Source organism: Triticum aestivum, chromosome 3B (genome assembly GCF_018294505.1).
Source record: "Triticum aestivum cultivar Chinese Spring chromosome 3B, IWGSC CS RefSeq v2.1, whole genome shotgun sequence".
Taxonomy (NCBI): Eukaryota; Viridiplantae; Streptophyta; class Magnoliopsida; order Poales; family Poaceae; genus Triticum; species Triticum aestivum.
The window spans coordinates 537030207-537056228 of record NC_057801.1 but is presented as its reverse complement, the minus strand read 5'-3'; the positions used below and the strand labels follow the sequence as shown (position 1 = coordinate 537056228).

Below are 26022 nucleotides of genomic sequence, written 5' to 3'. Positions count from 1 at the left end.
CCGTCCACTGCCACCACAGCCACCGGGCCTCCCTCGCTTCCCCGACTAGCCCACAAGCTCCGCCACTCCGTCCTCGACCCACCTCACCAAGCCTTGCCCCTCCAGAAGCCCCCGAACGGCCTCACCGGGCTCGTCTTCTACCTCGGACCCGCCGGCCATCACCGTCAAATTCGTCGGCTCCGGACCATCCCCGACCTCGCCGAGGCCACCGCTGCACCCGCTGTGAGCTCCGCCACCGTTTCCCCCTCTTCCCCTCTTCGTTTGATTGCCGTAGCCGTCGCCCCCTTGATGACCGAGATGCACCGCCGCCTGAGCTCGCCGTCGACGATGCTCCGGTGACCAAATGGTCACCCTGGAGTGTCCAACCTACTCCTCGCGATGTGTAGCACCCTTCTAGCCCCTTGCCCCGCTCTTCTACGCACTGAAACGCGACCCCACGCGCAACCAAACTCCGGCGGCCACCTAAGTCGTCGTCGGCGCCGATTCCGGCCACCTCGACCCCAGCTAACTCCACCAAGAGCTTCGGCTCGTCCCCAGCTCCACCTAGATGCCCTCCGCGGCCCTTTTGGTCGTCGGAGTGGCCAAAACCACTCTCGCCGCCGCATCAGGCTCGCCGGCGGCTAAACGCCGGCGCAGCTGACGTTGACTTTGACCACGGGTGGGCCCTGGTTGACTCCGATGAGTCACTGACAGGTGGGGCCCAGCCCTGTTAATTAACCCAGTTTAGTTTAATTAAATTCTAACTAAACTAATTACACTGACACGCGGGACCCACTGTCAGGTTTGACCGGACAGTGACCTGTTGACCTGCTGACGTCACTATGAGGTCATGCTAACGCAATAATTCCTTTCTGGAATTTAAATAAATCTTAAATGATTTAATAATTTCAGAAAATAGCTAAAACTTCAATAAATCATAGAAAATTAACCGTAACTCCAAATTAAATAATTTATATATGAAAAATTATCAGAAAAATTCAAGCAATCCATCTGTACCATTTTCATGCATGTTAGAACAACTTATAGCTGCTGTATAGCACAAATCAATTAAATGGCATTTGAATAATCACATATGGAGTTTGAATTTGAATCTTGTATTCAAACCAACTTCATTTAATCTGTTGCTAGTTGCATTAGCTCAAAACACATTCATATTGCCATGTCATGAGCATACATCATATTGTGCATTGCATTGATTGTATTTCTTCTTTGTTGCCGATATCTGTTCCCTCCCGGTAGACGATGTTCCGACGTTGTGATCGTTGACACTGATGAAGACTCAATGTTATCTTCAGAAGTGCCAGGCAAGAAAAACCCCCTTGTTCATTCCGATAAAATCCCACTCTCTCGCTCCTGCTCTCTTTTAATGCATTAGGACAACACCGATTCATCTGTTATTTGCTGCGGTAGCTGAACCCCTTTATCCTTTGCATGACCTGTTATTGCCACAGTAAATAGATGAAACCCACTAGCATGAGTAGGAGTTGTTTGAGCCCTGTTGTGCCTACTCATTCATGATTGTTTGTCATGCCTGCTATTGCTTAGAGTTGTGTCAGGTCTGATTCATCCGGGATGAATCAGAGGTGTATGAACATGTCCTACTGTATGTGAGCTAAGTGTGTGAATACGATTTGGTAAAGGTAGCGGTGAGAGGCCATGTAGGAGTACATGGTGGGTTGTCTCATTGCAGCCGTCCTCAGGAACTGAGTTCTGTGTTTGTGATCCATGATTCAGCTACTACCACGCATTGGGCCCGAAACCAATGGACCCTCTCGGCTTCTTGATCACCCTTGTCCTCTGTCCAGGAGTTGCAAGTAGTTTCTGGTGTTTGTAGTATGCTGGAGGCCGTGCGCAGCGCTGACCGTAGGGGTGGGCTGTGATGCGTTAGGCACGTGGCCGGGTAAACCGGGCGCCCGTTTGGTGTCACGGAACCCTGTTCACATCGTTTGGGGCTGTGAGCGAAACTCTGGCCGGATCTCCTCATGGATGGAACCCGAATAGGCGATAAACCTGGACTAGAGACTTGAGTGTTTAGGCAGGCCGTGGCCGACACCCACGTTGGGCTTCCGCTTGAAGGTTGCCGAGTACATGTCGTGTAAACGGCGGTAAGTGGTGAGAGCGTGTGTGAAGAAGTACACCCCTGCAGGGTTAACATTATTTATTCGAATAGCCGTGTCCGCGGTAAAGGACTTCTGGGTTGCTTATATTAGTTCATAGACAAGCGAAAGTGGATACTCTAAAATACGCAAGATAAGCGTGAGTGCTATGGATGGCGTTCTCGTAGGGAGACGGGAGCGGATCCATAGTGGTGTATTGATATGGTGAATATGTGGACTCGTGTGCGCCACCTCAAAAGAGTTACTTGCAGTCGTAGTTCAGGATAGCCACCGAGTCAAAGCTGGCTTGCTGCAGTTAAACCCCACCATCCCCTTTGTTGATAATGATGCATATGTAGTTAGTTCTGATGTAAGTCTTGCTGGGTACATTTGTACTCACGTTTGCCTATTTTATGTTTTGCAGAGAGACCTCAGTCTCGCTAGTAGTTTCGCGTGGTCTTCGACGTTTAGCTTGTTACCTCAGCTACGATCTTGTGCCCTCGGCAGGATCTGGTAGATAGTCAGGCTTCTCAGCCTTTTTCATTTCTAGATGTCTGTACTCAGACATGTTAAGCTTCCGCATGTGCTTTGACTTGTATGCTCTGATTGTTGGGTCATGAGACCCATGTTTGTAATATCTCGCTCCTCGGAGCCTAATGAATAAAATACTTGAGTTGTAGAGTCATGTTGTGATGCCATGTTGTATTTGCACATATCGAGCATATTGTGTGTATGTTATTGAAATGCTTGGTATGTGTGGGATCTGACAACCTAGTTGTTTATCCTTGGTAGCCTCTCTTACCGGGAAATGTCTCCTAGTGTTTCCACCGAGCCATGGTAGCTTGCTACTGCTCCGGAACACTTAGGCTGGCCGGCATGTGTCCTTCTTCGTTCCTGTGTCTGTCCCTTCAGGGAAATGTCACGCGATGAATACCGGAGTCCTGTTAGCCCGCTACAGCCCGGTTCACCGGAGTCCTGCTAGCCCAGTGCTACATCCTGGATTCACTCGCTGATGACCGACACGTTCGATGTTGGGTCATGGATGCCTGTCCCTGTAAGTTTGTGCCACTTTGGGTTTACGACTAGCCATGTCAGCCCGGGCTCCTTATCATATGGATGCTAGCGACACTATCATATACGTGTGCCAAAAGGCGCAAACGGTCCCGGGCAAAGGTAAGGTGACACCCGTGGGAGTACCGTGCGTGAGGCCGCAAAGTGATATGATGTGTTACATGCTAGATCGATGTGGCATTGAGTCGGGGTCCTAACAGCGTTAGTATCAGAGCTTGACTGCCTGTAGGATTACCAAGCCAAACTGGTCGAAGTTGAGTCTAGAAATTCTTTAGTTGTATAAGGGAATTGATTGTGGGTTGGAACGTAAGGCTCTTTTTACTCCTTATACCTCATGGCCTTCTGATCTGAGTCATCATCTTCTCTTCTACGGGGATTAAGAACTAGGCTATCTCTTCTTTCTATTAGGATCACGTGTTACTAATCAGTAGACTTATAAGATTGTTGGATTTAAGTCTCAGTTCAGTTCCTACTACTTCCGTATGTTAATTGTTGATCTCGAAACCTTGATATTGTGCTTCTGAGTGGTTATGCCACCATTTTTGTGAATGTCTCAAATCTTTTCTGAGCATTTACAGCCGTTATGCTGTCCGAGTCATCCCAGGTTTCTAAATAGTCTGATGCATTTGCAAAATCCTTTTCCCTCTGGTTTCGATGTTCCTTTATGCCAGCTCAATCACACTAATTGTTGAGTTGAGGTATTCTATTGCCTTGACATTTATGTTGGAGTTATTATTATGACTCTAGGTGTTTTAGGGAGTCACCTAGTAATCTAGCAATGTTTTGTGTTCCCAGTGTGAAGATTCTGGCCATCATTCTCGAAAGCATCCCGTGGTGCTACTTAGTAGTAGGCATTCTACTCCTGGGTTCTGAACCCGAGATTCACTCTACTTACTTCATGTTGATAGGGTTTGCTAGCTCCTTTAGGATATTAGTAACCTTTGCGATAGTCCTTGAGGTTCGTGGTACATCCTTCTTCCAATTACCATGAACCATTCTTGGCAGGAGTTCTTCTGAACCAAAAGATGACAACAAGAGTGCTCTCGATGAGTTCTCCATGCTATATTGTGACTCTGCCAGCTCAACCTTTCTGCATGGGTTATCCGGAAGAATTATGTTGAACTTGGTTCGACATACTAATCTATGCATCCACAACTCAGAAAGTTATATGTTCCTTTGAGTTGTCCCTCTTTAGTTGTCTACTGACCTTCGTCTATCAATTGATAGTCAAGAGTATGCATGCATTCGTTTATCGATGCCTATTACTCTTGTGGTCCGTCAAGCCATTCTATCGCGGAATGACTAGGAGAAACAAACTCCAGTACCTCTTCCATATCCAGGATTGGGTCAAAGAAGTCGTACTCCGCAGATCAAAATGCCAATCCAGCTTTTGCTCCGTTCTACCTTGGAGTATTACCATCTTTTATATCGGGATTGTTATAGGAATTGCACACCATCCTATGAACTCTTGGTACAGTGATACTTCTTGCCATCATTGTTCATTCCTCGGTTCCTGTGTTATTGTAACCGGAATGTCGACAAGTGAATCGTGATGTGTGAAATCAATACTCCTAGCAACCTTGTTGCTTGGTAGTTAAATGGACCACAACCTCATTCTTAGCGTGCTGATTATTGAGTCATCATTCTAAGATTGATCGTGCTACCTAGTCCTTATTTAGGTGCACCCTTCGATTGATGAGTTAGGATCTTGTCAAGTCCTCACTCATTTGATCATATCGTCTTGCCCTCAAAAGCGAGATTGTTCTCGAGCTTAGTAACATACCGGTGGTTCGTGATCTTCCGAATATCTTCTCGGAAGTATTACCAGGTTGTCTCCTGACTGTTATGTTGAGCTCGTGATCAAGTTGGTTTCTTGTGAACCACCTTCTCTCCAAGAATCGGTGTTAGATATCCCTGAGCTAGTTGGTTAAGCTAGACAACAACTTGGAGAGTTGGAAGATAAAAGCTTGCCTGACTTAGTTCGTTCCAAAGGGATATTCTTGTGTAGTGTGTGTTGAAGAAAGATGATATCTTCATCGATTGGTCCCTATGATCAGTTGCTGGACCTATTGTCTTATCAACCCTTTGATTTGAGTGTGGGCTATCGTCAAATCAAATCAGTACCAACGATGCTCGTAATGTTGTCTTACTCGTGGTTGATCCCTCGAGCGTACACCATTACATCTTTGGTCTGACCAATGCTATCACCGTGTTCACATGATGGTGGAAGTCCAGTGATATGGAAATTCCGATGAGTTGTTGTTGAGCCCATCAGTAGCATTTTGTCTCCCCCCATGAATCATGTTGAACATTAAGCTAGTGTTGGAAACCTTTGAAAGCATTTGTTCATGCTAGCTCATGAAGCATATGTTTGGATGAAGAAGTGACTTCCTCTAGTTCATGTGCATTTGATGCAAGTTGCCGCCGTGGACTCGAGAAAGTCAATGTTGCTTTCTTTGGAATCATTCCAAATCAGTCATGCACACGTGCAAAGAATTCTGTGGTTTGAAGACTTGCAACCTTCAATCTATATGTATCCCTAGCACACCAAGCCACTGATTGATTTGTTCAAGGAGAAGGAGTTCCTTCATAAGAGCTAATCCGGACTTATGTAAGGACTTCGATACCCTCGTTGATGGTTCCCCCTCTTGAACTCGGTAGTGTTTTATTATAAGACTACTCTGTGGTCATGCTTGTCTTGGACAACATGTTCACATGTTGTAGCAGAACCAGCTCATGTTTTGGAGCTTACTATCGTAGTTCATTCCTCGAGAATCTCGCAACGTCATCTCGTCGATTTGTGTTGCAAACTTTCATTTTTCTTCCTAGACTCGATGAGTCTGGAATATCCTGACACCAACCAGATCTGAATCTCAGGCAGATATGATGGTTGGAACATTTCCCAAGAACTATAATATTGGTCTCGCGATAACCGGTAAAGTGGATGTCGTGGCCAACACACCCAGCCGGAAGACCTCCTGTTGTAGTATCTTGATTTGAGGAAGTTGGCCACCTCCCCATAGGGATTTCGTAGGATTTACTCCCTAGTTGCCCCTATGGATTTCTGTGTTCCGAAGTCCGACCTTTTTACTTGATGTTCTAGATATCAAACCATATCTATGAATGGGTTACACTAGCACATCAAGGAGAACATTAGAAGAGGAGTGCTAAATGTCTCTCGGTCGATCATCCAGATTTCGTTCCCTTGGCCTCGCTAAGGTGAAATCTGAGAAAGTGTTATCCTCCTTTGCATCTGCATCGTCCATCGCTATTCATCATGGTAGTATGTTGTGTTGTCAGCACCCTTGACACGGATGTTGATAAAACCTTGATGATTGTGGAAATGCTCAAGTTCTTGAGAACACGCACAAGCGCTACGTGTTATCATCGGCTCTAACTGGGATTCCTCTCAGTTTCCTCGGCAATGCTATGACCTTTTCAAACAGTGAATTCACTCTCTATTGTTGGGTTCTTCCCCAGTTACCAGAATCACTCCCAGCATTTACATTTTGTTCCCGGCTTGCACCGCCAATGGGCCATTCTACCATGGGTCTCTTCCATTTCCGGTGATAAGCAAATTCATCCATTACGTTGTCTTCAACAAGGTAATTCACATCATCCAAGTCCGAGTATGCCATTCTACCGACCCCCTCCAAACGATCGCTCGAGAATTGCCTTAGGCTGGTTTTAAGAGTTCCAATGATCCCTGAACCAAAGGTAATTCTTTTTGCCACTTAAGGGGATATATCCACGAGTCACCTTCCCTAAGGTGCATCGTTGTGGTATCATGGCAACTCAACTCCTCGCTGCGCTGACAACCGTTTACTACTCTGTTAAGTGTGGAGTTGTAGTCTACCTGGTAAACCTCGTCATCTGCTCCACTCCATCCCTCTAGAGGTGTGCTTCGTCCCTCAGCTCGAGAAATGTTGCTATGTCCCATTCCGTGAGTTAATCCTGAGTTGTTCGACCTTCGTGAAGATCGATTCTTCTAGAGTCTCCTTCTCCTCTCATTGTCATAATAGCCGGAGTTCTCAGAACAAGACGACAAGACAAAGATGGTGATCGATTCAACATGCTGATGAAGTGCACCCTGGATCGTGAAGATTGTACTAGTTTGCGTTTCCCCTTCGTCTTACCCTACAATTGAATCTCGGGTCGAGATTCTTGTTTAGTGGGGGTGAGTTGTCACAGCCCTAGAGCTTGCTTGTAACTAGTGGCATTGCATCCATGCATCATGTCTAAATCTCTTTAAATTTGAATTGGGGAATTGGAGAGCCTCAGAAGTCATTTAAAAAAAATGATGATCAACATTAAAAATTGCTTCAAATGTTTCCAAGGAAATGTTCCTTTTCAGCTTTGAAAAATATTGGCAAGAATAAAATGCAAACCAATATTTTTGGAGTGACTGAAACATTTATTTTGGGCCTTTGAATTAATTCAACAACTATTTGCATTGGATATATATTTGATATATAAATAATATATGTCCAATAATACTGGAACATTTTATGTGGTTTGGTATATTTTAGTTCTAGCCACATAACTATTTTCAGGATTTTATAAAATGGTTTAGTATTTTACTAAACTAAAACAACACAGAACAAAATAAATAAATAAAAACAGAAATAGGAAAAGCAAGAGAGGAGAGAACACCGCTTACCTGGCGCTCACCTGGTCAGCCCAGCCGGCCCAGCTCCTGTGCGGCCCAGCCCACCAGGCGTTCCCCCCCCCTGTCGTCTTCCTCCCCTCGCCCCGAAGCAGCTCGGTGGCGAGCGCTGGCGATGCCCCGGCCACCTCCTGCTTGCCGCCTTCCTCTCGTCGCCCTGGACCCTGTCCGCGACGCCACGCAACCCCCCGACCCTTCTCACTCTCCTCGCTCCTTCCCCCCCCCTCCTCTGTTTCTCGCACGCAGCCACCGAGCGGAGCTCGTCGCCGCCGTCCACTGCCACCACGGCCACCGGGCCTCCCTCGCTTCCCCGACTAGCCCACAAGCTCCGCCACTCCGTCCTCGACCCACCTCACCAAGCCTTGCCCCTCCAGAAGCCCCCGAATGGCCTCACCGGGCTCGTCTTCTACCTCGGACCCGCCGGCCATCACCGTCAAATTCGTCGGCTCCGGACCATCCCTGACCTCGCCGAGGCCACCGCTGCACCCGCTGTGAGCTCCGCCACCGTTTCCCCCTCTTCCCCTCTTCGTTTGATTGCCGTAGCCGTCACCCCCTTGATGACCGAGATGCACCGCCGCCTGAGCTCGCCGTCGACGATGCTCCGGTGACCAAATGGTCACCCTGGAGTGTCCAACCTACTCCTCGCGATGCGTAGCACCCTTCTAGCCCCTTGCCCCGCTCTTCTACGCACTGAAATGCGATCCCGCGCGCAACCGAACTCCGGCGGCCACCTAAGTCGTCGCCGGCGCCGATTCCGGCCACCTCGACCCCAGCTAACTCCACCAAGAGCTTCGGCTCGTCCCCAGCTCCACCTAGATGCCCTCCGCGGCCCTTTTGGTCGTCGGAGTGGCCAAAACCACTCTCGCCGCCGCATCAGGCTCGCCGGCGGCTAAACGCCGGCGCAGCTGACGTTGACTTTGACCACGGGTGGGCCCTGGTTGACTCCGATGAGTCACTGACAGGTGGGGCCCAGCCCTGTTAATTAACCCAGTTTAGTTTAATTAAATTCTAACTAAACTAATTACACTGACACGCGGGACCCACTGTCAGGTTTGACCGGACAGTGACCTGTTGACCTGCTGACGTCACTATGAGGTCATGCTAACGCAATAATTCCTTTCTGGAATTTAAATAAATCTTAAATGATTTAATAATTTCAGAAAATAGCTAAAACTTCAATAAATCATAGAAAATTAACCGTAACTCCAAATTAAATAATTTATATATGAAAAATTATCAGAAAAATTCAAGCAATCCATCTGTACCATTTTCATGCATGTTAGAACAACTTATAGCTGCTGTATAGCACAAATCAATTAAATGGCATTTGAATAATCACATATGGAGTTTGAATTTGAATCTTGTATTCAAACCAACTTCATTTAATCTGTTGCTAGTTGCATTAGCTCAAAACACATTCATATTGCCATGTCATGAGCATACATCATATTGTGCATTGCATTGATTGTATTTCTTCTTTGTTGCCGGTATCTGTTCCCTCCCGGTAGACGATGTTCCGACGTTGTGATCGTTGACACTGATGAAGACTCAATGTTATCCTTTGCATGACCTGTTATTGCCACAGTAAATAGATGAAACCCACTAGCATGAGTAGGAGTTGTTTGAGCCCTGTTGTGCCTACTCATTCATGATTGTTTGTCATGCCTGCTATTGCTTAGAGTTGTGTCAGGTCTGATTCATCCGGGATGAATCAGAGGTGTATGAACATGTCCTACTGTGTGTGAGCTAAGTGTGTGAATACGATTTGGTAAAGGTAGCGGTGAGAGGCCATGTAGGAGTACATGGTGGGTTGTCTCATTGCAGCCGTCCTCAGGAACTAAGTTCTGTGTTTGTGATCCATGATTCAGCTACTACCACGCATTGGGCCCGAAACCAATGGACCCTCTCGGCTTCTTGATCACCCTTGTCCTCTGTCCAGGAGTTGCAAGTAGTTTCTGGTGTTTGTAGTATGCTGGAGGCCGTGCGCAGCGCTGACCGTAGGGGTGGGCTGTGATGCGGTAGGCACGTGGCCGGGTAACCGGGCGCCCGTTTGGTGTCACGGAACCCTGTTCACATCGTTTGGGGCTGTGAGCGAAACTCCGGCCGGATCTCCTCATGGATGGAACCCGAATAGGCGATAAACCTGGACTAGAGACTTGAGTGTTTAGGCAGGCCGTGGCCGACACCCACGTTGGGCTTCCGCTTGAAGGTTGCCAAGTACATGTCGTGTAAACGGCGGTAAGTGGTGAGAGCGTGTGTGAAGAAGTACACCCCTGCAGGGTTAACATTATCTATTCGAACAGCCGTGTCCGCGGTAAAGGACTTCTGGGTTGCTTATATCAGTTCATAGACAAGCGAAAGTGGATACTCTAAAATACGCAAGATAAGCGTGAGTGCTATGGATGGTGTTCTCGTAGGGAGACGGGAGCGGATCCATAGTGGTGTATTGATATGGTGAATATGTGGACAATTGTGCGCCACCTCAAAAGAGTTACTTGCAGTCGTAGTTCAGGATAGCCACTGAGTCAAAGCTGGCTTGCTGCAGTTAAACCCCACCATCCCCTTTGTTGATAATGATGCATATGTAGTTAGTTCTGATGTAAGTCTTGCTGGGTACATTTGTACTCACGTTTGCCTATTTTATGTTTTGCAGAGAGACCTCAGTCTCGCTAGTAGTTCTGCGTGGTCTTCGACGTTTAGCTTGTTACCTCAGCTACGATCTTGTGCCCTCGGCAGGATCTGGTAGATAGTCAGGCTTCTCAGCCTTTTTCATTTCTAGATGTCTGTACTCAGACATGTTAAGCTTCCGCATGTGCTTTGACTTGTATGCTCTGATTGTTGGGTCATGAGACCCATGTTTGTAATATCTCGCTCCTCGGAGCCTAATGAATAAAATACTTGAGTTGTAGAGTCATGTTGTGATGCCATGTTGTATTTGCACATATCGAGCATATTGTGTGTATGTTATTGAAATGCTTGGTATGTGTGGGATCTGACAACCTAGTTGTTTATCCTTGGTAGCCTCTCTTACCGGGAAATGTCTCCTAGTGTTTCCACCGAGCCATGGTAGCTTGCTACTGCTCCGGAACACTTAGGCTGGCCGGCATGTGTCCTTCTTCGTTCCTGTGTCTGTCCCTTCGGGGAAATGTCACACGATGAATACCGGAGTCCTGTTAGCCCGCTACAGCCAGGTTCACCGGAGTCCTGCTAGCCCAGTGCTACAGCCTGGATTCACTCGCTGATGACCGACACGTTCGATGTTGGGTCATGGATGCCTGTCCCTGTAAGTTTGTGCCACTTTGGGTTTACGACTAGCCATGTCAGCCCGGGCTCCTTATCATATGGATGCTAGCGACACTATCATATACGTGTGCCAAAAGGCGCAAACGGTCCCGGGCAAAGGTAAGGCGACACCCGTGGGAGTACCATGCGTGAGGCCGCAAAGTGATATGATGTGTTACATGCTAGATCGATGTGGCATTGAGTCGGGGTCCTGACATGACTAGAGATGCTCTTAGGCTTTGGAACACGGTCATTGAGAAATTCTACATCGTTGGCATGGACACTTCCTTATGGCATTTGGTGGACCCCATCAAGGATTGATGGGCAAGTACAAGTGCGATGGGCACCCCAACAGAAAAGCCTAACCTCTGCATTGCTATTGATCATCGAGCCATTTACTAGAAACTAGGCCTAACCAATCACGAGAGCCCAATTCGCATTCTGGATCAAATTCAATGGTGCACTTAAACAGGACCAATCCCTACTTGAAGGTTCAGTGATGGAAGAGGAAGGCACATGGGAAAGAGAGACTATCTTAAGACTGGGTTTCCTGAACTTTTTAGATGTAGGAATCTCGGGAACGATAATCATTTTGTGGGATGAGGTCTGTCTCAACCTATGTGTTGTAACACACCACTAATCAAAACTGAAGCAAGAAAAATCATGGGCCAAATAGAAAAATTTCACGCTTATTTGAGTTATTTTTCCTTTTTTGCGAGAAACTTCCGATTCATCATGACATGGCAATACAAACACAGAAATAAAAAAAATTACATCCACGTCCATATACCACCTAGCGGCGACTACAAGTACTAGAGTGAGTCAAAGGTGCGCCGCCGCCATCACGCCTCACTCACCGAAGTTAGGCCAAACTTGCCGTGGTAGACAGAAGGGAAGTCGTTGCGCTAATGCCCTATAGGACTAGCGCACGAGAGCAGCAACCATCGCCGGTGAAGATAAGTATAGATCGGAAGAGTCCAACTTGTAGACACACGAACAAAGACTCGATCCAAACAGACCCACAGAACTCGGTCATTGAGAACCATATTCCATCTTTAGGGAGCCAAATGTCTACTATGCAACTTTATTCTTGTAGACTTTGTTGGGCCTCCAAGTGAAGTGTTTCGTAGGACAGTTGCAATTTTTTTTCAAGTGTATGATCTAACGTTTATCAATCCGTGTGAGGTGTAGGATGAAGGTGATTCTCTCTCATGCAACTCTGCAATCAAATACAAGTGATTTCTTGTGTTCCCAACACACCTAATACAATTGCCGGTTGTATAGGTGCACTAGTTCAACGAAGACATGATATAAGTGATCTATTGTGTCCCCACACACCTAATACAATTTTTAGTTGTATAGGTGCACTAGTTCGGCGAAGAGATGATGATTGGTGTGTAGTATGGATGGTAGAAATATGTTTTTATAATATGAACAAATAAATATAGCAAGGTAACACGTAACAAAAGTGAGTAAAACGGTGTCTCAATGCTTGAAAACAAGGCCTAGGGTTTATACCTTCGCTAGTGAAATCTCTCAACATCACTAAAATAATTGAACATCATGATAATCCCTCAAAGTGTATCAAAGAATCACTCCAAAGCTTCTATTCCATCGGAGAAAGTAGGATGAAATCGCATAGGTAGCAAACTACCTCAAAGTTGTCTTTTTCCAATCAATCTATTGAACCATCCCAAAGTGTCACGAATAATCCTAAAGATCATATTACAACAACACCATATGATACATATTGTTCAACCTTTATGTTTAGATTACCCCATTGTCACCACGGGTATCCGCAAGTTAATTACTAGACATGCAACAAGTGATCTCAAATCCAAAATATTTAATCCAACATAAAAAAAGCTTCAAAGAGAAGACCCAGTTCACCATAAAAAGAATAGAGGGAGACGAACATCATAAGATCTAACTATTAATAAAACTTATCATACAATCAGATCGAAATCAATCAAGAACATGAGAGAGAGGGAGACAGAAAGATCAAACACATAACTACTAGTACACACCCTCAGCCCCGAAGATGAACTACTCACACATCACCATAGAGGCAGCAAGGTTGATGAAGAGGGCTCCATAGATGGTTTCCTCCTCCGGCAGAGTGTCAAAAAGGGCTCTAGATGAGACCGTTTCGGAATAGAGGCTTGCGTTGGCGATAAAATTGTTTCAGGTCTCGCTCCGAGGGTGTTGTAATATATGTGAATTTATAGGCCAAATATTAGGGCAAACAGAGTAGTAGGGGGCCCACAACACGCCTGCCCCATGGCACGCCCCTAGGCTTGTGCCCCCCTAATCCATCTTCTATATCACCCCGAAGCTTCTAGGGTCTCTTGTTTCAGAAAAAAAACCATCAAAAAGTTTCGTCGTGTTGGATCTTCGTAGGTATCGATTTTATGTAAAACTAAAAACAAGCAGAAAACAACAACTGACACTACACGCTGGATTAATATGTCAGTATAGAAAAAGAATATAAAATGATGGCCAAAGTATGTAAGAATGATAATATAATAGAATTTAACAATAAAAAAATATAGATACGTTTAAGACGTATCAAAGTCACCACCGCCTCATCTGCCTCACTAGGACACAAACCCTAAACATACTCATAAAAACACCTAAAAACGAAGCAAAATCCCTCCCGCTGGCAAGGGCCGGGATCCACCGCGCCTTCATGACCCTTAGGATACCGGAGACGAGGCGGACCCGACGCTGACGAGAGGCTGAGGAACATTAGCCTTCTTTTCTTGAGAGGAAGCGACGGCCGTGGACGTTGAGTTATTTTGCCTTACTAAGAAACTAAACTTTAGTCAAGTCAAGTTGGCTAAAAAATGAACCCCTATAAACTCTTAAGATAATAATGTACCTTTATTTTGTAGCATTTTCTCCATACACAAAAGTACTTAGTATAAAAATTCTCTTTGAAGCCCTAATAATTATGGTATAAGTAAACTCTAAAAATCACCATAACATGGATTCTTTAGAAATCACAAACAAGATCTGCAACACCTTAGAACATCAGCTAGCCCAAAAATTGTAGAGTAACGTACCTACACAATATTTTTTTTACCATACGATCCCACCCACGAACACTATAGATCCAATCTCACCACAAGAACGCAACGGAGAGGAAGAAGGTGTTGGTGAAGATTCACAAATTCTCTAGGTGCTAATTTTAGGTATTAACAAATCGGGATTCAGTCAGATCTCTACAAATTTAAGGTTTGAAATAGACTTTTATCTTCCTGTAATGCTACATTCGTGATGCACAACAGTTTAAACTAGGTGATACCCCGCGCGTTGCAGCGAGGAATTTCTTGTGATTTTTTCATTAACATCCACATAGCAAAGAAAGAGACAATATGAATCAATAATATGGTAGACTTCATATAGAGGTGATAATAATTAATAATATGATAGATTCAACATATAAGTGATTCAAAATTATTCGAAGTTGTATGGTAAAATTATATCAATTTGTAGCATCAACCATATATGAACCATACAATATATATTTGATATTGTTTGTGAGTGTCGTCTTCTTAGTGAATAAAGTATCCAAAGACGGATGGTCCCCAAACAATGTGATAGCAGTGTGTTAAGGTGTGGACTCACATCTAAAAGTGAAAAATGCTGGTTCTTGTGTGTTCTTCACCATTGCAGTTGCATCTTTGTATTCCTTTTGAGCTTCTCTAATTGAAACGACAAAAGAACATGGTATATCACTGTTTGAAGAATTAAGAGGAATCCTACAGAAGACATGTGTTGTCAATCAGGGTAGATGCACAAAGGTAAAACGTGAGATAAAAATATATAGATGATGTCATATGTCATTAAGAGTTTCTTTTTAGATGATAAACGGACCAACTCATTTCTTGATTTTCATTGCTACATTTAGCGAATGCCTAATACAAAACAAAATTGAGAATCACAATGAAAACTATTGCTAAAATTATCCCTGAAGTGATATTGTTAAGATCATCACATCATTAAACATCAGAAGTGCAGAAGGTTAAAATAAGTAAAGAAATTTTATTAGTGAAGTGCTCATTAGGACGGACAAAAAATCAACCGCTTATGGGTCATAAATCTAAATAAACATGTTAATATTTGCTAGCCCTTGCCTCTGGTTTCAGTTCGCGCGATGCAATGTGTGTCATGCAGCGGCTGCTTGGGAAGGAAAAATATAAGCAAGTAGGGGAATATAACATGAGATAATAAAGTAGTACAACAGAAACTGAATCTTGTGGTTATATGTGGATTTCTCACCGGCTGGATCATATTGTCCGTGAACATAAGCATCAGTCATAGTTTCTGCCGACCTGCAAGAATGAACCCATAACTAAACCAATCAATAACAGTGTTTGCAGCAAGCAACCAAGAACGTAAAAAACTTCGTGTTCTAGCCAAGAAGAAACCCCACATCAACAAATCGTGTGATCCCTATACCCAAGTTGTCATCACATGGAAGCGGGAGGGATCAAATAAATTAGGAGATCGTATGTACAAATCAGATGGACTGTGTCGCTCACCATGATGCTCTTTCACCTTTTGACTCTTGGAGATGGCCGTTGAAGAGCACAGGAAGAACAACTTCTTTGCTTTTGGGTCTGTAACCTATGAGCGACGGCGGCAACAGAGCCATTGGAGGATAGCGAGAATGGAGACGGGTTTGGATTAGATGGGATGGTATTTGTTGGTGGAGGAGACCATGAGTCGGAGAAGACACAATGTGTCGAGGAGATTAATAGAAGACGAAGAGGATGAGAGAAATCAACCGATGGTACTGAAAAACCGATGAGACGGATCTCGAGAAGATGATAAGACTGCAACGCATATCACAATCTCTTTTTTTCTTTGGGTAAGAGAAGCTTTTCGATCTGCACCAAAGTATCCTTTTTTTTAGGCAACCGAAGTAGCCAACTCTATAGAGCCCATACGTCGTACGCGCAAAGAGGCTTCCTTCCACCTGGACCAAAAGTCCCAACTATCTAGCCCATAATCTGGCTACATCAACCCAAGTTAGAAATTAAAGCGTACGTCTACAACCCAACTAAAATAAATCGATGTTCTCAAAAAAAAGCTAAAAGAAATCTAGACCAGAGGAAGGCAGCGAGCGGGCAGCTGGAAAGGAACGAACCGATATGCTTCACTTAGCGGTGGCACTACTTAGTAATTTCGTGAACTTTTCATCGGACGGTTGTAGACTCCTGAGCTGTACTGCACCAACGCCTATAACAATTCAGGTGATGTAGCCTCATGAGAAGGCAGGAAAATCACCTAGTGGGGTGCCCCTGTTTAGATATAGAAGATTCAAAGAAAATCTAATTTGCCTTATAAAGAAACTAATTATAAGCAACGGTCAGGATTTTTCAGATTTCGTGCAGATCTGTGCGTGCTGCGTATGCGCAGTGGCTCGATTGCCTGATGGAGATTCCCGACCCAAGTCCAAACAGCGCGGGGCGGTCGCCTGGGCCGGAAGAGAGGGCGTGCAGCGCCTGAGCTGCGGCCTGCCTGCTGAGCGACCGCAGCCTACCTAGGTCTCCCTCGCACGAGTGAGTACCGGCGATCCCACGGTGTCTCGTCGCCGTCGGGGGCCGGGGCAAGTGCTCGCCTAGCAAGAGCAGGGACTGTCCCGGAGAGCACGGCCACGCGCCCCCCATCCCCAGCGGCCCAGCTTCCTCCTGATCCCCCGCTCCCCCGCAGCTGGCGACCTATCCGCGGTAATATCCTGCGCTGATCTAGTTCAAGTTTCCCCAATTTGTATCGGTAGACTGCATCCACCTCTCGTATGCCGCGGTGCTTTGAGTAATTCTGGTTCATGGCCGCTGTTCTTTCGGTCTACAGGGTTCTTCCGCTGGGCGAGAAAGCTCAGCATCTGCTGCTGGTTAGCGATGCCGATGCAGATGGATGTTGATGGGCAGCCAAGTGAAGCGCTGGAAGAGATGGATACCCTGGTATTGTGTCCCTTCTGTTTCGCTCTTGTGCTAAAAACCTAAGTGTTTGCTGGTGTATTTCTTTCTCGAAACAAGTACTTGCTGGTACTACTATATGAGTTGAGGGAAAGGGACACAAATATAAGATGTTCTAACTTTTTTTGGATCCGATGTATATAGACATGTTTTAGTGTGTTTGTTCACTCATTTCAGTCCGTATGTAGTCCATATTGAAATATCCAAAACATCTTATATTTGTGAACGGAGGGAGTAGTTTCTAACGATTATTTTGTGGATGGTCTGTTCGCCTTTGCTATGGTGCTCTTCGAGTAATTAAAGATATCCTCGTATGGTTACACAGCTCTTCTCATGTAATATAGGAATACATGTGAAAGCACTGCCTGCATCACAGTGATGAACCTTTTGAATTATGGGAACTGTTCCCCATTTTCTGAGCTGGAAATGGTTTTGGTGATGACAATCCACACTAACTTTGGCTGGGTATGCAAATGCAAACAATAATCAGTTAGTAGTTACACGTGCTTGCCATTATAGGGAGGGGCTATCTCTTTTTTGTACCTCTAGTTCTTGTTCCCTAACATAATTATAATTATGTTTCTTGCTTTAATCATCCATCCAAACTGTTTTTTGCAGGAAAATTATACATCTGAGAATGAAATTTGCGGCATTTGTAGAGATATTGTCATCGATAGAGGAGTTTTGGATGGTTGCCAACACTGGTATGGCTCAATCACGGATTTACAGCTATCCTGCATTTTTGACTTTGTTCCATCACCTCCCTAACATTTGTGCATAGCTTCATATTTACCATTAAGGTCTCGAGGGTCAATATTGTGCAGCTAGAACTTTGTAGGTTACAATCTTATTTTTCGTTTTGTGTAAATATGTTTGCTAAACCTGCGTAGTGTCAACGCATATATGTGTTATGCACCGTCCAAGTCATTCTCATTTGATAATTTTGTATTCTAGTCCACCTTCTTGCTTATTTAATTGAAATGCTTTCCCTTACCCTTTTTAAGTTCAAGTTCTTTAAGTTCAAGTTTTAATTTGACATTACCATTGTTGACTAGATTCTAAGCCTCACATGTTCTATCTAGTGCTGCTCACTCTTAACACCTTTGGAATTAATTTCTGCACATGAAGAAGTTAAAAAAATATGACTTGTAGTCACATAAGCAATGATATTGTATCAATGTTCACAGTCTCCTACATGAGTTGTTTAAAGCTCTAATGTGATAATTAAATAACTTTATTTCACATAACAGGTTTTGCTATACATGCATAGACAACTGGTCTGCCATCACAAATCGCTGCCCCCTCTGCAAAATTGAATTTCAGAATATAACATCCACTCCAGTAAGTAAAACATATCTCAGTGCTGTCAATCTTGGAAAAATACTAACACCATCTGGAAATTCATGGATTTTTTTTTGGCTCAGTGCCTGAAGAGGTAGAACTGCATTGGAATGTAATTTTTTTCTTTGTATTGAAGGTATATGATAGTACTGGTACTGGAGATACTATTGAAGACGATTACCCTTTAACAAGGTAAGGTCAGAAGGTCGTGCACCATCAGTTTGAACATCTCTTAGTTCAATTTTGTTGTTGTTTACTCTGTAGTTCCCCTGTCACCTCATAAGCTAGATTATTGGTTTCTTGCTGCCATATTTTTGGGGCCTTTCATCCTGTAAGTTGTGTAACCATTATCAGCTTTTGTAAAATAATACTCTTATTCATTAAATCATAGCGCCATTGAGAGCCCTTCCCTTGGTCAGGTATACTAACCATAAGATGGCAACTGAGTCACCTGACCATGTTAGGCGGAAAATATTGCTGGTGTACTTTTATATGCTTGTGTGTACTAATAGTTTATCTGCCTGTGAATCCATGCCATATCATTTGGTCCATGAGTAATGAGCATCATGATTGTAAATTTCTTCTTTTAAGATGCCTTTCATTTATTTATTTTGAAAGAATGCGCAACAAATAAAATAAAGGCCATGCTAATTACTTCTCCTATTTGTTTTCCTTATTATTGTGCAGTGGTGATGATGATTGGTATGAGCCAGGCGAAAGCAACACACTATCTTTCCCATCATACTATATAGATGCAGAAGTAACAATATTCATATTATATTTCATCATTTCCTTTTCAAACCAGTGAAACTTCCCATATTCATTATCTCCCGAAGTTGATCTGTGGCTTGCTATTTTTTCCCCATTTCCAGGCAGTAGTTTGTTTGGATGGTGGTGATTGCATAATTCGAAGTGGACTCGTGGCAGCTGAGGATAATTCAGCTTTAGATACATCAATTGCTTGTGATTCCTGTGATCTATGGTATATATAACTGTACTATTATCCTATATGTCCATTATTAGTTGAGACTTGTTAACCAGTTCTGTTTTCTAATTACTTTGATCCTTAAGCCAGGTATCATGCTATATGTGTGGGCTTTAATCCAGAAACTACATCTGAAGATTCGTGGTTGTGCCCAAGGTAATTTTACACTGATACTATCTGACTCTCTCTTTGATTACCCTTTGCTGGTAGGAGTATCTTTATTTTGCTCTGGGCTTGTGATAAGGAAGTTATCAATTGCATTCTGTAGATGTGTATCGATTGAAGCGAAAAATGAGTCAGAGGTTATCCTGAAGCAAAACATCAGTGGAGATTCTGATAGAACATCTACCGATGCATCATTTTCTGGGAGGGTGTCAGTATCTGTTGCAGATGATGGTGAAACTGCCCTTGTTGTCTCGATGGTTGGTGTAAATTCTGAAAGTAAGGATGACCTACAAGAAGGTTCACTAGGCTCGAAGACAGCCCAAGAAGCATTTTATTGCAATTCACATCCAAGTTGTTCCATAGATGATTTATCACATGAGGATGTTGCAAATGCCTGTATCCCGAGGAACAAAGATATTTCCTGTAGCTCACACAATAAATCTTCTGAAACTAATTTGGCTCGCATGGTTTCTTCTGAACCAACACAAAGATCATCAGAACTTTCAGCAATGCGTGAGTCAGCATGTATCTTATTTAGCGCAGAGCATGGTAATATTTCAAATGAACAGTCGGAAGTACCACAAGATGGGCTATCTTATTCATTATTATGTAGAAATAAGGAGGCTGAAAGTACAGGAGAGGATGCTGCGCTGCCTAGAAACAGTAATGGGAAATCTCCTGTCATCAAATCTGCACAACTTTCATCAGCAGGTATGTTGGGTAATTTGCTTATTCCAGCACAATAATTGAAGGACTCATACTTCTAGCTTATCAGAGATTAGTAAGCTTCAACACATGCCAACTTGTCATTCAGTCATCATATTTGAATATTTCAGTAGACAGTATGCTGTGTTAGTTGCACCTTTAGAAATTTGTTGATCTTTTTGGTGGTAGAAGTTTGTTTTTTCACAGCGAAAAAAGGAAATTATTACATTACTATAGACAATGTATATTTTATAGCTTAGTTTAGATAGATATGATTGTTTGTTTGTTTCTGGCCCAATCTTGCTTGATTATACCGCATTCTTGTCTGTTCAAGGGGTCGTGTGGTCATCACATTATGCATCCAAATAACATCTTCCCTTTTTACCGATGCAGCTAGTAAGGTGGCAAGATCAGCTGACATTGATATGATCAACTCAGACGCAGTTCAGAAGAGGAAAAATGACCAGAACACGCAGTTGCCACCCATGTAAGAATCTTTCGCTTTGCACTCACTTGCAAGAACTGCTAATTTTCACTCTCACATGACAGTTGCATAGATCTACACAATTTCATTTTAGTATTGTCAGTCTTTTTTCCAGGCAGGATAGACAAAATACCAGTGACATGGAATCAGGAGGTGAAATTAGTCATCCTGCGAAGAAAGCAAAACTGGGAGTGCCGGATCAGGAAATGGATCTCATTGCAAACTCAGGTGTTTCTTCATCAGACTGCCATGCTACTTCGATTGCAGCCGAAGTTATTGCCAGTGATACATCAAAAATTGCCACACAGAATAAATATGTCCCTGATATAATGAGTATAGTTGAAGGAGAGAGCTACATGAGGGATCCTGGCAGGGAGCTGGCGAAGCCTGTAGGCAGAAGAGCAGGAGATAAGCCTGGTCTTAGAATGAAGAAGATTTTACACAAGGACGGAAAAGAATCAACTGCTGTAGTTCAGAAGCTACAACAAGAGATAAGGGAAGTAGTTAGAGATAATGGTATTAGTATACTCGAGAAGGATAACGCTTTTGACGAAAAACTTTTGACCGCATTCCGTTCAGCAATTGGGAAGTCCATGGATGGACCAGCCAAAAAACCCAACCTTTCACTCGCAAGGAAGTCGCTGCTTCAAAAGGGCAAGATACGTGAGAATCTGACCAAGAAGTTGTATGCATCATCCACAGGAAGGAGACGAAGTGCATGGCACCGTGACAGGGAAGTTGACTTCTGGAAACATCGTTGCTCCCCAGGGATAAATCCTGAAAAGATTGAGACACTGCAATCAGTACTTCAGTTACTCAAGGAATCCTCAGATACTGGCACGCGCAAAGAAAGTGCTGAGGAGAAGAAAGCCTTTTTGTCCAGGTTATATCTGGCTGATGCATCAGTTGTTCCCAGAAAGGGTGATATAAAACCTCTCTCCGCCCTTGAAGGGTGCCTCCCATTCGATAAAAATAGCCAAATCAAAGGTGACGACAGCAAATCAACAAACAAACCTGCACCTGTGACTCAGACAATCAAAATCAATTCGCCCAACAGCACCAGAAAAGTATTGAGTTCTTCGACCCTGAGTAAAGAAGCATTGAGTAGAAGAGAAAACAAAAATGGTCAGGCAGCACAGAATAAACAAAACCAATCTGCTGGTGATATCAAGCAGGACAAAAGAAAATGGGCCCTTGAGATCCTGGCAAGGAAAAATGCCAGCTCTATTGCTAGCAAAGATCAAACAGAAGGCACAGACGATCTCAGCAGGAACTACCCTTTATTAGTAGGTGTTAGCTTATAAAAAATAATAATTCAAAAGTTCATTGACCACTACTCTAGAAACACTAACAAGTTTGGTTTTCTTAGGCAAAACTTCCTGTGGATATGCGGCCACAGCTCACAACTGGACGTCATAATAAAGTTCCTATTTCAGTTAGACAGGTAATCATTAAGGGAGTCCTTTACTGTGCTTACACATTGCCGGCTTCATTATTTGCTCTCACTTTGTTCCATTTCAACTAAATTCTAATTATAAATTGCAAGTGTACCTGTATTTTTCTTGTTCAACGGTCAAATTATCAACCAAATTATGTATCTCAGGCACAACTTTACCGCATCGCCGAGTATTATCTGCAGAGAGCAAATTTGGATGTTATTCGCAGATGTGCAGATACCGAATTGGCTATTGCTGATGCTGTCAATGTAGAAAATGATATTTACGGGAAGTCCAGTAGCAAATCAGTTTATGTGAATCTTTGCTCCCAGGCTACTCGCCAGTCTGCCAAGCCAAAACCCGAGAATGATGCTTCAACTCTAACTGAAAAGGCTGAAGTTAGCAGCGATTTGATATCACAGCAGGTTACAACTGAAAATACCAATAGTGGTAACAGTAATGTGGAAGAAGCTTTAGACAGAGCAGGCCTTTTGGATATTCCTGCTACTGCCGGACAAACTGATAAGAGTGAACTAGGTGGTGTGCTTGAGCAGAATGCGAGTGAAAATACTGTTTGTTTCAACAGCGTGGAAGAAGCGCTAAAAAGAGCAGGCCTCTTTGATTCCCCTCCTAACAGTCCCGAGAGAAAAAGTACCACAGCTGAATGTAATTCCAGGACAGTTTCCGGTTCTCCAATTTCCATGCAACAAAAATATACAAATACAGATGATACTTACTTGGTAAATTTGGACTCTGAACCGAGCAGAAGTTTGCAGTCAAGTTCTGATTCTAGGTTTAGGGATGCATCCCCACTTAAAGATGAGGATGATTCATCCTGTCAGCAACCAAAATGTAGTTCTGAGGATGATCAGAAATTGATACCCAGCGGAGAAACTACAGATGCAACAGAAAATGAAACCCTTTCAGTGAACTTGGCCGAAGCCGATAAATGTAGTTTGCAATGCGAAAAAACGAGTCAAACAGACAAGGAAACTGTAGCTGACATCCCTGATGAAGGTACCGGGCATGTGGAGGACTCAAAAGAAATGGACATAACAGTGAGCGATTTGCATAATAAATCTAGTCATGGGAATAATGTGCCGAAAGAAGGTGAAGGAATCAGTCAAGCAGTGAAACTGGAGCTCGGTAAAGAGAAGTCTTCCAGTGGCAATCAAGAGTTGAATCGTAAACATTCCAAAGGAGACAAGTCATCCACCCATCCAGCAGAAAGTGTAGACAGTTGGAAGAAACCAGCACCTGACCCAGGCAATAACAGCACACCAGTTTCATCTAGTTCCATACATAAGAAGGTAACAACACACTTGTATGTTCCACTGGACATCTATTTTTACAGTGTTATTCCCTCTGGCTGAATTTCTGAATACAACTATGAGGTGTTGCATGGAGGCGTGTTACATATGTACGCCCCTTCTGAGCTGCTTTGTTTCGACATTTGTAGGTTGAAATGTTTGTGAAAGAGAACATCAGGCCACTTTGCAAGAGCGGCGTAATCACCGTGGAGCAATACAGGTGGGCTGTTGCTAAAACAGCAGAGAAGGTTATGAAGCACCACTCGGAGGCTAAGAATGCCAACTTCCTGATCAAGGAGGGTGACAAGGTGAAAAAGCTTGCTCTGCAGTATGTTGAGGCAACTCAGCAAAAGATCAGTTGACTCGGCGAAAATCTGGCTATCCCTGGAATGTCGTCGTGTCATGGTTGTGCGATTACATAGCAATTCGCAAACTCTACACGGTCAGGTTGACTGGCCATTTCAGGCAGACCCTCAAAAAGAGCTTTAATTCTTCTAGCTTTGGTCGTGGATCGGGTTTTTGCAAAGTAGACCAAATTTTATAATCCGGAATTTATGTACAGTGGACGTGCTTTTGTTACTTTCATTCAAGCTGTCGACCGAATGGGGGGAACGGGACGAAGTTCTGAGAGATCATTGCAAAGCAATGGCATGGTGAGCGTGGGTTTGCAACTGTTATGGAAATTCAGTGCGACCATGCGTATGGTTTCTCCACTGATGTAGTAGTACTATGTAACACCTGAAAACAACAATTTAAGGCGGCGGTACACACTCGTGCTTCAGGTTAAACAACCGTGTAAATAAATGTTGATCAAGCTTAGCAGCCATTTGGAGCGAACCCGACACGCTCCTTCTCGACGTCGAACACGACCCGGAATCCCTGCTGCAGGACGTTGCCGAGCACGCTGAGCCCGTCGTCCGTCGCCTCCAGCGCCAGGCAGTGGTACTTCCCGCCCTGCTCGGGTATGAAGTAGTTCCCCGGGGGCAGCGCCACGTCCGCCCCGCCGGCGAAGTGCAGCGTCACTGCCGGCACGCTGGCGCCTCGGAGCTCGTAGCACGCGTCGAACACTGACATGCCCCGGGCCAGCCTCCGCATCCCGGCCGCGGCCGCGCGCGCGTCGAAGGCGTCGCGCAGCGCCGCGTACGCGTCCCTGGGGAGCCGCGATATGGACGTGCCCGAGTCCACCACCAGGCCGCCCCGCCCGGTCGCCGGGTCCAAGGAGAGGCTGCAGCTGGAGAAGCCCCCGGTGACCCGCTTGCCGCCGACGCTGAAGCCGGCCACGTTCACGTAGTAGAGGTTGGGGCGCCGCGGGTTGGACAGCAGCGGGGTGAAGGCCGTGCACAGCGGCTCCGGCGTGCGGCCGAAGGCGAGGTAGGAGCCGCTGCTCCGCGCGACGGACGTGCGGTCGCCGAGGCAGTAGGCGAAGTAGCGCCCGTAGGTCGGCGCCACCTGCGTCGCCAGGGAGCCGGCGCCGCGGCCGACGCCCAGCACCCCGGCCGACGAGTCGAACAGCTCCTCGTTGTCGTGGCCGCACCCGATGACGATGCTGTCCACGGACGTGTCGTTGGAGAAGACGAGCCTGTCGGTGGCGAGGTTGCCCCTGCTGCCGGAGCCGTCGCCGTAGACCATGGTGTACCCGCAGGCCCCGGTGCTGCCGTCGCAGCCCTGGCGAGGGAAGCACCGCGGCGACGAGCATGGGATCTGGCGGTAGGTGCTGGAGCCCTTGGGGTCGTAGAGCAGGCTCATCTGGCGGTGGCAGCGGCGGCAGGGCTTGCACTGCAGCCAGATGAGGTCGCTCCCGGTGTCGATGACGAGCAGCGCGGTGGTGGACGGGGTGCCCACGCCGACGGACGCGAAGTACTCGCCGCTGTCGAAGGGGAGCCCGGACATGACTGGGGAGTGGAGGCGGTCGTTGTGCGCGGAGGAGCGGCGGAGGCAGAGGGACGCCTTGAGGGTGGCGTAGCCCGCCGCGCGGCGGCTTAGGAGGTTACCCCGGCTGGCGCCCGGCGGCGGCGGGAAGACCGCGTCGCGGTGGACGACGGGGATGCGGAGCGTTGCTGGTGGCCGTGTGGCATTCGTCGACGCCGAGAAGAAGGAGAGGAGGAGGAGGAGAACGAGGGTGGAAACTGTACGCTTGTGCTCCGCCATGGTAGGATGGAGGTTTGAGAATGGAGTGAAGCGAAAAGAGAGGTAGTACTGTATGTTGGATCCTTCTGAGGAGCAGGGGATCAGGACCCAGGTGGCGGTTTCATGGAGTTTCTTCTTGCGCATACGTTGTTCAAATTCTTGATTAATCGCTGGGTGCCTTCAGTTTTCTCTGCCGTTTTTCTTTGATCCCTTGCACTACTCCTTCGCAACTTCTCCGTTGGGAAAAGCACGTGGCAGCACGGCAGGTTGGCGGTCCCGCGATCACCGATCACCGTCCCAACACCCCCGGCTTTGTAGTAGCTGTTCCTGGGCAGCACCCTGCTTTGCAGTGACGTTGCATGTAGAG

At 45.3% G+C, this 26022-nt stretch overlaps 2 protein-coding genes across 6 annotated transcripts; one reads left to right on the top strand and one right to left on the bottom strand.

Moving 5' to 3' along the window:
• Window positions 1–16548: 16548 nt before the first annotated feature.
• On the top strand, window positions 16549–24113 carry LOC123070767 (uncharacterized protein At4g10930). Of its 5 annotated transcripts, none has more exons than XM_044494085.1 (14): window positions 16549–16853; window positions 16978–17087; window positions 17721–17806; window positions 18353–18443; window positions 18580–18635; window positions 19131–19203; window positions 19316–19425; window positions 19519–19584; window positions 19697–20304; window positions 20692–20785; window positions 20898–22068; window positions 22152–22226; window positions 22386–23528; window positions 23678–24113. In XM_044494085.1, the coding sequence occupies exons 2-14, from the start codon at window positions 17025–17027 to the stop codon at window positions 23888–23890; spliced, it is 3849 nt and encodes a 1282-aa protein (XP_044350020.1). In that variant the 5' UTR covers window positions 16549–16853; window positions 16978–17024; the 3' UTR covers window positions 23891–24113. The 5 variants fall into 5 exon arrangements, with proteins under 5 accessions (XP_044350020.1, XP_044350019.1, XP_044350018.1 ...); XM_044494084.1 differs by having other exon boundaries at window positions 20886–22068; XM_044494083.1 differs by lacking the exons at window positions 16549–16853; window positions 16978–17087 and adding an exon at window positions 17466–17567.
• Window positions 24114–24260: 147 nt separating this feature from the next.
• LOC123070769 (aspartyl protease family protein 2-like) lies at window positions 24261–25806 on the bottom strand. Its single transcript, XM_044494087.1, has one exon. The coding sequence runs from the start codon at window positions 25797–25799 to the stop codon at window positions 24345–24347; it is 1455 nt and encodes a 484-aa protein (XP_044350022.1). The 5' UTR covers window positions 25800–25806; the 3' UTR covers window positions 24261–24344.
• Between the last annotated feature and the right edge of the window lie 216 nt (window positions 25807–26022).